Source organism: Podarcis gaigeae (genome assembly GCF_964106915.1).
Source record: "Podarcis gaigeae genome assembly, chromosome: 9".
Lineage (NCBI taxonomy): Eukaryota > Metazoa > Chordata > Lepidosauria > Squamata > Lacertidae > Podarcis > Podarcis gaigeae.
In genome coordinates, this window is record NC_139685.1 from 62,411,388 (window position 1) to 62,423,802 (window position 12,415).

The following is a 12,415-nucleotide window of genomic DNA, read 5'->3' on the forward strand; positions in this document are numbered from 1 at the left end:
TTAAAACTAAAAAAGTGAATATTTATTTCTGTTACAGCTGGTTGCAAGCTTACCTCAAGACAAAACACAGGCTGAACTGTGGAGACAGTGAAGATGAAGTACAATAAACCCATATGGGAATAATATGTAGATATTCCAAAACAAAGGCAGAATCATTCGCACAGGATGGCTATTTTTCTAGTTTAGAAAATCAAATAAAAGGCACCCAAAATGCTTTCTTAGTGTCGCATATGAAAAAAAATACTCCTAGCTACTCCATTTGGCATGTATCAAAGGCATTATCAAGGAAAGCCATAAAAGTTGATGGCTTTCAGAAATCGCAAAGGTCTGTGGGTTTTTGTTTTTTTACGTTTTTAATTCTAAGGATTATGTGAAATGCTAATGCTGTCATAAAATGCTTAGAGAGGGATGTAATCTAGTGGAAGATTTTAAGGATCTTAATGCAATTGCATTTAATAGTATTACACAGATTTGATGATAACAATTACCCCTTACATACACAAAGACAGACACAGAGTAAACACTTACCGTACTCGCTATCATAGAAAATGATGAACTTCTGCCAGGCATATTCTGTGACCACCCTCAAGATAACATCATTGATGTAGACAGGTGGGCGTACAAAGAGTGTGTAGTCATCATTCCTGTTGCTCCTGGTGGTCCCACAGCCACTCCTTGGAGTCCCAGCTGTTGACCGCTGTATGAAGAGGTGAGGGATGTGCATAGCATCTGCCAAGGACTGAAGGGATCCTGCTGATGTACAGCCAATGGAGCTGACAAGAGCCAAGATGCCATGGTTCATGAGGTCACAGCCTGCAAGAAAGCACAATGATATTCAAGTTGAGAAGGAGAGCTCCAGTACACGCAGAGAAAACATATTTTTTTAAAAAAAAATATTATCCTGCTGAAAATATATATAAGAAAGGCCTTCGTGCAACAACTTCAGTCAAGTGAGAAGAGGCTAGAGAGTTGCCATAAATTCAATAATCTTGTCTCCTCTAAAAACAGCCCATTCCAAGAGTCTGCATGGTGCCATAAAAGCCATGAGCCTTGTCCATTCATTCCAAACTGCCAAACATATTACTGTTAATGAGAGCTATATGACTGCCCATCCCTCACGGCCTGGAAGCAGGACACAGCCAGTGAAGGAGCTATATCTATAAATATTGCCTTCTGAGGACTCTTACAGACATTAGCAACAGAATCCAATATTAAATTAAACAGAATTCCTGGGGAGATAAATACCTCTCAAAGTCCAACATGCAAGCTCTGGGAGTAGGATATCTACATTACATGCAGAGAGATTTTGAAGGCATAATGGCTCAGAGTAGCTGTCAGCTTTCAAAGGAAGATTATGTATGCATATTTGTCCAGAAAGAGCCAAACGCTAAATTCCTTTGGTGCAGTAAAGGAAATGAGAGACAGGGCGCTTGATCTAGACCTTCATCTTCTGTAGAGGGCAGTTCACAGGCCAGAGGTGTACAATTTAAGTGGGACGCCATGAAGTAGCCAGTTAAGTTGCTCTATAATTCAGATATCCTGAGAATTGCAGAGGTGGTATTACGGTAAAGGTGGAAGACTGTATTATACAATTCAGTGTTGCCATTACAGGAAATTGCGGGGGGGGGGGGGAGAGTCTTGTGATACCTTAAGGCAGGCATGGCCAAACTTGGCGCTCCATATGTTTTGGGACTACAATTCCCATCATCCCTGACCATTGGTCCTGTTAGCTAGGCATGGTGGGAGTTGTAGTCCCAAAACATCTGGAGGGCCAAGTTTGGCCATGCCTGACTTAAGGCATGGGTGGTGAATGTCAGGATTTGGGAGCAAAATGCAGCACTCCAAGCCTCTCTACAGGGTGCTCAAGACTGTACCCAAGCCATATCTAATTACTAAGCTGCAACCCTTCCCAGTCCAACTTTGCTCTCTCAAATGCTTTTGCCTGGCTGCTGTCATATCTGTTCTTCTGTCCACTTTTGGCTCTGGTCCTGAATTCCATTGATAGGTGGCTGCCAGGAAGTGACCCATGAAGAAATGTGGCCTTCAAACTGGAGGAGGTTTCCCATCCTTGCCCTAAAGCCTAACCAACTTATTGAGGTAAAAACCTTTAGATACTAAAGCCATTTTATCAGATACATAAAGAACAAGGAGAACAGTTCAATCTCCCATGACATTTTCATGTTGATTTGAAGGGTACCATTCCATTAGCTTCAGCCTCAATCAGGACCAGAGTTTCCTCTCCCACTACTGCCATTGCTGTTGTGAATGGACTTGCATACATTTCAGTTGTATATGGAAATGCCACAGACTATACTTTTTGCATTTTGTGGAGTATTGGCCGCTCCATTATCACACGCCCCCTCATATCCTTATGCTTCAATCAAGGAAAACACAACATTGATCGAATTAACTGGACTCTAGTCCCATGAGGGGGAAAAAAATCAAAGTAAACCTCTTATCCCAAGAGGTCGCAAGATTCTGCTTCATGTATGACAATGTATTCCACTTGCATGGATGAGAATTCATGTGTTACACAGTTCAGTGACAGCTCCAGGTTCAGTTGTGGGCATTTCCAGTTAAGCTCTGCTTGAGGGTCTAGAGAGCCACTGCCATTCAAAGCAGGCAAATGAACAGTATACTCCATGGACCAATGACTACACTCACTATAAAACAACTTCAGCAATGTTAAAGGAGTAGTATGATTCCTCATACCACTCCTTTATCATTCCAAACAAATCACCAGCTTAAGCCTTCATTGCTTCTTTAATGTTCCACTAAGAACATTTCCATGTGGCTGGAATGAGTCTTGTAATCTCTCTCCCTGAGGCCACTCTGAAATTGATTTGGTCCTATATATTTTCACTAACCACATGGCAAACATATTAAAATGGTGATCAGGTGGTGGATTGACATGAGAAGCTGCTCCAGATTCAGCATAGCAATTTCATTCATTGCTCTCACATGGATACCATGAGAACTCACAGTATATGTGTGATATATTCAATCCACCCTACTGCATCATATAAAGGTCATGAAAAACTGCAAGGCTTAAAATACACACACACACACACACACACCACAGGAAACATGGAGTTGTTTACGCAAAAGGTAACACCTTGTAACTAATGGTCCAGTTAATGAAGGCTGAGCAGCAGTAGAAAAACTTGAAGTGCTATACTAATGACATCCACATTAATACCAGAGGTGTTTATCATGATTAATGCTAGTGCAATTGATAAATATCAAAGGAATTAATAATGATTAAGCCCATAATTTTGACGCATTACCCCTGTGAGAAATAAGCAGAGGGTGAAGTGTTTATGTTGGCTTTCTAATGGAGTTAGAAGTCCGAGTGAGGAAGCACTGCAACTTTCTCAAAGTAATTACACAGTAGCCAAGGTTTTCCATGCCCAATTTATGCTTGGCCATCAACATGGGCAGCTGACCTATGCTTCAAGATTCAGTATGGCCAACTAAACATCTAATGAACTGCCACTTTAAGCTGTTGCTTTCATGTATATATCTGCTTTGGCCAAGCATATATTTTGATGTCATTACTCATTTTTGAGAAACTTTAGCAGGCGCTGTTGGTATGCAAATACTGTACCTGGAAGGACTTGTTCTGAGATGGAGCGTAAGCCTGCAACTAGTTTTCTATGCCAGGGGTTCAATGAGTCCTAGCACATTAGGTGCATTAAAAGTGGAATGTCCTGGAGCAGGCATAGGCAAACTTGGCCCTTCGGATGTTTAGGGACTACAACTCCCATCATCCCTGACCACTGGTCCTGTTAGTTAGGGATGATGGGAGCTGTAGTCCCAAAAATATGGAAGGCCGAGTTTGCCTATGCCTGTCTGGGAGTATAGGCTGTTTGTTCACCATGGGTAAATATATCTGAACAAATGATGCTTTCTTATAGTTTGTCAAATCATTGGTCCATTTAGTTGAGTTCTGTCTCTGTGATGACAACATGTGGGCTCAACATATGGGCTGGATTTGTGGCAGGTGTTGAGAGGAGGACAGGGGGAAATGCCTCATTGTCTTTACACTGGCTTCTACAAGCACAATATAATAGACATTTTAAAACTTAGTGAACATAACTACTTAGGGCTTTTAATTTAATTGGGTCTACTGTGAGTAAAATGCAGCTGAACACCACTCAAAATATCCCTGTTATTTCTCCCAGTGTGAGTGTAGCCAAAGTGAAACCCTCCATTTGATGTTGGACTACAACTTCCATCATCTCTCCCAGCATTAACCATGCTGGCTGAGGCTGATTGGAGTCAGAGTTGAACAACAGTGGGAGGGCACCATGTTGGCTATCTCTGTGCTAATGACCCATAAACTGGTTGGGTGGCTCAAGGAACTCAAGCTACATGCACAGGAGATCTTAGCAGATATGGACAAGGCCTTATATGAAATCATGGAGTCTGACTGAAAACAAGTATGGAAAACAATACAGCATTGAAACTATGTATGTAACGATTTCCTTGAATGCCAAAATCTTCCTATTCAGAAAAACATGCCTAACACTCCGTGTTTTGCTTTGGTATCAGTTTGCTACAATCTTTGTTGGTCTGTGTGTGGTGGTGGGGAAGAGTGTCATCTTCACTTCTAATAATATACACATAACTGCATGTGCACACATTCACAGGCATTGCACCAAACTCTAAACATTGCACTTTCCCAAATAAGCCAGAACAGGGCATTTACCACAGAGTCTCATTTTCTTCCCTCTTACATTTTGCATTTTTATTACAGCAACTGATTAACACTAACTTGCTCTTGTTAATTATTCAACATCTAGGCTACATTTCTTCTTCGCGACAATGAAAACAAAACAAAAAAGATGAAGCAGGCTATATTTTTTAGTCTCTTTATATTTATCCCCTCCATCTCATTCTCATGGGGAGAATCTTGCATTATCTAGGTTGCCAATCCATCTGGGAACAGCCATATCCCATATTTTACACACACACACACACACACCCTGGTTCTAGAAATAGATCAGAGAAGACTGAGTATTTGATATTATAAAGCCCTGGTTTGGGTGGTTTTTTTAATATAATAAGACTATCTACTTTATAACCTAACCTTGTGGTCTCTTTATTATATATTTTGTTTTTGATTTTTATTTAAATTATTTACAACCCACGCTGCTTTGTTCACATAACCCCAGCAAAAGAAACAACATTAAAATACAATGACATAATATTTCATTTAAATGCAATTCAATGCAAAAAAACAACAACCAGGCAATATACTAACATAACTGCCTCAGACAAACGAGGTGCATCAGTTTAGCCAAATGCTTGGCAGAATAGACATGTTTTTAGCTAGCATCAAAACTGCAACAATATTGGCATTTCTCACAACTTAGAGGTGGGATGCCAATACTGAGAAGGTCCTCTCACAAATCACCACGTCATGGGGAACTGTGGCACTGTTCTGAAACTCTGAAAAGGGCATCTATTATGCCTGTCCAATCAGGTGAATAGAGCAGGTGGTTTTTCAGGTACTGTATATGAGTCACCTAGGGAAGTAAGTATCATATCAGTACAGTGATACCTCGGGTTACATATGCTTCCGGTTACAGACTCCGCTAACCCAGAAATAGTACCTCAGGTTAAGAACTTTGTTCAGGATGAGAACAGAAATCGTGCTCTGGCGGCGCAGCGGCAGCAGGAGGCTCCATTAGCTAAAGTGATGTCTCAGGTTAAGAACAGTTTCAGGTTAAGAACAGGCCTCTGGAACGAATTAAGTCCTTAACCCAAGGCACCACTGTATTTAACAGGACTCCTGTATTTAATGGGAAGTACTTCTAGGTAAGTGTGTACAGGATTACAGCCTTATCATTGAGGCATACAAAATAACTGCCATGATATGTTCCATGTTGGGCAAAGATTCTTGCATTGCAGGGGGTTGGACTAGATGACTCTTGTGGTTTCTTCCAACTCCCCCCAAAATAACTATGATTCTAACATGACTGTCTTTGATAGGTTTGCATCCAACCACACTCCATCAATCAGTTTTCTCAAAACCACCTAAAAAATTAAAATAAAATAAAAAGGCAGTGAACACAACTTATATATTCACAGCATCAGCAGATGAGAATTTTGCATGAACATCCACCAGGACATTTATAATTCATTTTCAAGCCAGTCTGAACTAAATTCCTATTCTAGCCATTCAAAAAAAGAAATCAATGCCAATTACCTTGATTTCCCTCCATCTGCTCCCATTTAAGATAGCCATCTATATGGCTTTGAACTGTGTCATTTGAGTAACAAAAAAATTGGACTTCAGAACCATCTTCCCCCTTTGCAACTAAATTTAAAGTATCCTGTCTTAAAGTTGCACATCAAAGTCTATATTGAATGCACTGCCAATATGATCAACCCACATTAGTTTGACATCAGCAAAACAAAATAATTCATTTTGAAATGGTGCTGTATGAAATGATACGTTCGAAAGCAATTTTACTGCAGTTGTGGTTACGAGAAGAAACCTGAATGTCCTATTTGCAGAGAAGAGTTTATGGGCAGTGAATTTAAGAGCCTGATCTACAAGCCACCAAAGGCAAAAGAAACTGTCTAGAGACAAACAAAATGATCTGTGGACTGCAGCATCTTCTCTATGAAGAAAACATACAATATTGGAGGTTTTTAGTTGGGGAGGAATTACAACTAAGACATTTTTTGAATTTTGCTCAGTGTGGAGAAAGCGGATACAGAGGCATTTTTCTTTACCCAAGAACTTGGGGTCATCCAATGAAACTGAAAGAAAGAGATTTAGGACAAACAAAAGGAAGTGCTTCTTCATGCAGTGCATAATTAATATTTGGCATTTGCTGCCACAGGTTATACCTCTCCCCATATGAACCAACCCAGAACCTGTGATCATATCTGAGACGCTTGTCCATGTGCCTCCTCCACAAGAGATACAAAGACTGGCAACACAACAAGGGGCCTTTTCTGCAGTGACTCTTTGCTTGTGGAAAGTTCTTCCCAGGGATACTTGTGTGGTGCCTTCGTTACATATATTTAGGCACCAGGCAAAAACATTCCTCTTCCCCCAGACCTTTGGCTAATTAGTCAATCTGTGGCCTTTTAAACTGGTGTGTGTGATTGTTTCTGTTTGTTATTGTGGTTCACATTTTTGGGTTTTTATAATGAAAACCGGCCTGTGATCTTCAGATGAAGGGCGGTACAGAATTTTAATAATAATAATAATAATAATAATAATAATAATAATAATAATAATAATAGATTATAACAATTAGCTTAGTTGACTTTCAAAAGAGAATTATGCAAGATCATGGTGGATAAATCTATTAATGTCTACAAGCTATGTTGGCAATATCAAAACCCCATGTTGAAATTACAGCGGAGCAACAAGAGGACTTGTGGGCTTCTCTAGGCATATGTTTGGTTGCTATAGGAAGTAGGGTGCTGGAGTAAATTGACATTTGTTTTAGAGTAAGCATATGTCCTGTTTTACAAAAGGCAGTCTCTCAACAAGCTCTCTTATAAGCCATTGTTAGTCTTACTATCATTTTTAATGTGTAGTGGTATTGATAGCCTTATGAGAAACCCCACGGTTTATTGAAACACTATCTAAAAACCACTGCAGATTAATTTGCAGGGTGCATATGCAAAAATGAATTCTAAAATGATAATTGGTGCTAGTATTATCTAAATATCATGTTCATCTCATTTTTGTGTGTGTGACTATGCCAAGAGTTAAATAATGGTGCCTAGCATCCTTTAGTAACTTCACATGCCATTGGCTAAACTTCTGCATGAATTTATTTCACCTCTGTCTTGATCTATTCATGAACAGAAGGAAAGCACACTGGTAGTCACATTATTGTCTCAGGTGCACTTATATCAATCCTATTTATCCTGGACAGGGAGAATAATTTATGCCCATCATAAAACAAATCCTTCAGTGCTATGAGCCCCCATGAAGCAAGGCACATGTATGCTAAATTCCTTGGTACATTAGGTTACACTAATGATGGTCTTTAATAACCTCTGGCTGAAAAAGATAAGGGGGAATCAAACAACTCAGAGCATTTTTACTTTACTTTTCTATCCAGAAACAAATCCGTCTGAATGTAAAACAGTCCAAGATTTCTATATATTATTTGGATACACTTTTTTTTGGCATTGTGAAAGACAGAGGTCCATTCTGGAGCTTTTGGGAAAAACATTTCTAGACAGATTTTTTGGATGCCAGCGTACTGGTTCGGGGCACCATTGTGTCCAATGGAACACTGCAGGATTAGCAAGACGATCTTACCTGGCACAGTCCATATTTGCTGATACCCATATGACTCTGTACAACTAGTATTTAGCATTGAAAATGGGTGGGAGCGAAGCATAGATTATTATGAACAACAATAACACCTTAGATAACCAATCACATTCGAAGTTCAGAGATGGATGAGGTCTAATTGTGGAACATGAAAACAGGATGGATTCAGACTCAGTTGGGTCCCACTGATATCAATCTGAACTTATGATGTAAACCTCACTGACTTCAGTGGGAAGGAAACACCGAAGTCTGGATCCAACCCAAAGAGAATTGGCCTGTTTGACATTTTCACTCTTTGGCTCAGTCTATGATTGAATCACTTGTAAAGTGATTCAGTGGGGAGTATAAAAGATGGGGTGGTCTATAGCCGGTGTTCTGTAGCCTGTTCAGGGGTCAATGAACACACCACACTGATAGTTTATAGCACCTGTATGGCAAAAGGGAGAGGGTGGCGTTGTGGTCTAAGCCACTGAGCCTTGGGCTTGCCGATGAGAAGGTCGGCGGTTCAAATCCCTGCGATGGGGTGAGCTCTGATTGCTCGGTCCCAGCTCCTGACAACCTAGCAGTTTGAAAGCACTTCAAAGTGCAAGTAGATAAATAGGTACCACTCCAGCGAGAAGGTAAACAGCGTTTCCGTGCACTGCTCTGGTTCGCCAGAAGCGGCTTAGTCATGCTGGCCACATGACCCGGAAGCTGTACGCCGGCTCCCTCGGCCAATAAAGTGAGATGAGCGTTGCAACCCCAGAGTTGTTCGCGACTGGACCTAATGGTCAGGGGTCCCTTTACCTTTACCTTTACAGCATCATTTGGGAACACACTGGTCAGCATTCTGCTTCCCTATTGCAATCATCTGTTCCCTCAAACACAAACATAAAACAAGCTTGGAGTAATCAGTGGGAAGCTGTTTCTATAATAAGCAATTATAAGCTTTTCTGTAAAGTAATTTACCTTTCTCATTACCTTACCTCCTGCACCACCAACACAGTGGGTTCTCTGGAGGTCAGGCAAACTAAACCATGGATAGACAGCATTGTGCCTTGCAGACTGCTTGGCCTACAGCTTTCATCATTCCTGGCAATTGACCTTGCTAGCTGGGCCTGATGGGAGTAGCAGTCTACAATATCTGGCTGGTACCACATTGGCTAACCCAGGGCTAAGCAACTAGGGAAAGAGCAATCTCTAGGCTGCAGTTCCATCTTAAAAAAGATCAGGAGACTATCCAGTTTGAATACTGCCAGCTGACTCTCCAAGCTAACCAGGATCTATAAAAAAATTTGCATTCAGGGTCCTAGCAACTTGTTTTCAGTGTAAGGACACTGCCTACTCGACTGCAGCTATTTCTGGACTTTAGCTTCAGATTATGAGCCGTTAAGGCATTTGACCTCACATCTGGACCTTTGAGTCTTTATTCCTGCCTTGAAGCTACATCTTCTACCTGGCCCTGAGTGTGCATTCAGTGCCTCTGGCCCTTCACCTGCATTTCCCCGATTCATTGCTTGAACTTCAGACTACCTGTGGTGACATCTATTTTGATCCTCACCCACCTACACCTGAACTGGCCTCAGTGCTGTGACATGCTTTTAGCATGGTGTATTTGTGGGAAATTGATTATGCCATCTCTGTGCAGTTGGCCCTAGAATAAATCAAAAAGTGACTGAGTACAAGGGACGGAGATGCTTGAAGTGAGAAAAGGTAACAATTCAAAAGTGGCTGATCATGTTCATCAATGCTGTCTGGGATATTTTGGCTAAGAAAAAAGGAAGGTTCTTGTGAACAATATAGCTGTGCACATTACTTTGGGGGATTTGAATCTGAAGATCTGAAAGCAGCTTGAAAATTTGTTTCGTGACTTTAGAAATCCTGCCAACTTACAACTTTCCATCCAACACTGACATCCCTTAGGATTCAGCTAGTTTTAAAAACAATGTGCCTGTGTTGTTTATGTAAGACCAATATAACGTACAGTGACTGAAGTTATTTAAATCACATTGTGCTTAGAACATGACTCCAGTGGCAGGCCTTTAAAAGTCACTGCTAGATGCCATCATTCAGCAGGAAGAATCTGCATCCAAATTCATAAAGGCAATGCCCTTTTACCAGGTGCATAACAGTAGATTAATTTTGCTTGATGAGGCACAATTTAAGAAAAGGTGATGCACTTACACAATGGAAACTTCAAAATGCAGCTAGTTAAATTTAGAGTGACATGGCAAAACTCAGCATTATGTGAAGTCTGCTAACGTTAAAATTAGGCTAGTGGTCCTGATCAACTTTAAAACTGACGTTCGAATATTAGAATCTTGTCTCGTTTTGGAAGAGGCGTACTGTTATCACAATTTGACATACAATGGGATCAAGATTGCTGATAAAATAATATTCCAATACCATATTTTAAAAATTGCCCGCCCCATCTGCTCCCATCTAAATGTGATAAAATTGCTTTCTACATACCATGCTTTCACTTTCAAATGCCCCCAACCAAGGGTCTTTACATACAGCTATCACCACAAACTTCCCTCTCTCATGTAATGGGAACAAACATCTATTTTGCAGCCTAAACACACTGCCAATCTATTTCCACCCATTGACATAGATGGCAGCAAACAAAGACACATTCTTCTCACATTACAATGTGCACACACAAAAGCTGTATGCTTCCCATATAAGAAATGCATCCTCCACAAAGCAGTGCTAACTTGTGGAGAGCCATCTCACAACAGCATTCAGACACCTCTTGCCAGGTTCCTTCATGGTGCTCCCCATAAATGTTGTCTGCCCATTGCATCAGCGTAGTGAGTTGGGCCATGATATCCTTATTCTGGAAATGATAGAATGACTTTGCTGGGTGTATTGGGCTGATTGTAGTCTGCCTCAGCAAGGTATTGTTTGAGTTACTATGAAACTGTTTAAAGGTGGGAGGAAAGAATATGAAGCAATAGCAATGCCTTACACCAATGCCCTATTCATCTATACTAGTTCTACCAAGTCTTAACTGGTAGCAGAATTACAAGGTTTCATTTTCTAGCCCTACTGCCTGAGATCATCTAACATGTTTACCTCTGAGATGGTGAACCTGTGGCCCTCCAGATGGACTCCAACTCTCATTTTCCATAACCATTGGCCATGCTGGCTGGGGCTCATGGGAGTTGGAGTCCAAGAACACCTGGAGAACCACGGGTTCACTATTCTAATCAGACTTAAATTTCACTTCTAGAGCAGGCTCTAGAAGTGAAATTTAAGGCTGATCAGAATTCATTTCCCCCCTTTTAAATGCAAGGAATGCTTGATCCTCTTAGCTACAGCTCTGGGGTGCTCAGAAGGCCTTATGTAGATAAAGCTGTGAGAGAGGTTTTGCTTTCACCCCTTGCTCTGTCAGATAAGGTCATTGTTGAATCCATGCATAATTTCCAAGTAGATTATATTTGTGCCTTGGACAAATTCATGTGTGTTTAGGGGAAAGGAATTTACTTTGCATTAGGCTTTTCATGGACAAAATGCACAATGGTTTTGAAAGAAAGTCACCTCAGATATCCCAAACTATGAAAAAGTATTCACCTGATGAATAAAAATGTTTAAAAATGACTTTAACAATATTCAAATTTTACAGCAATATAACAATACCTTGCCAGTTATTTTAAGCTTTATCAGCATGTACCTACATTCTGGCAAATGGTGTGAGTGGGGGGAGGCTTTGCAAGCCTAAATGTGAAGCAGATTAGCTACTTTCTGGTCTAGCAGTGTTTTGTAAGGCAAAAGCCCACTACACATAAAAAAATGATAATTCCCAATAGTAGCATTAAACTTTTTGGGGGTTATTCTTTCCTTCTCATTTCCCCTCTTTTAGACACATGGGCAGTATAGATGTTGTCTGAAAGCTGAGCGGGTGGTAAAGAAATAGACTGTGTTGGGTGAAAGTGCAATGGTTCACCTACTGAGAGCCATTTCAAATGCTCCTTTCTCTAAATCTCGTCTCAGAACAATGTAAGCAAGTATCCTTGATTTGAGGGTGGGGAGACTACATTTCTCACATCAGCAGCTTATACCCCAGTCACCAGCCTCATCTCGGCTGCCTTATATGTCTGGCTCTCCAAGCTGGAA

The 12,415-nt window shown here is 40.7% G+C and overlaps 1 protein-coding gene and 1 long non-coding RNA gene across 8 annotated transcripts in view; one reads left to right on the top strand and one right to left on the bottom strand.

Moving 5' to 3' along the window:
- The window catches only part of LOC310852974, a 472,952-nt gene that overhangs the window by 387,514 nt on the left and 73,023 nt on the right, over positions 1 to 12,415 (top strand). The window lies entirely within an intron of this gene.
- The window catches only part of GRID2 (glutamate ionotropic receptor delta type subunit 2), an 835,972-nt gene that overhangs the window by 369,048 nt on the left and 454,509 nt on the right, over positions 1 to 12,415 (bottom strand). For all 7 annotated transcript variants that reach the window (XR_014568339.1, XR_014568340.1, XR_014568341.1 and 4 more), the window contains exon 3: positions 529 to 813. Coding sequence is in view for 4 of the 7 variants with exons in the window: in XM_083756400.1 (XP_083612526.1) it covers positions 529 to 813 (285 nt within the window). In the remaining 3 variants the exon portion in view is untranslated. The remainder of the gene's footprint in view (positions 1 to 528; positions 814 to 12,415) is intronic.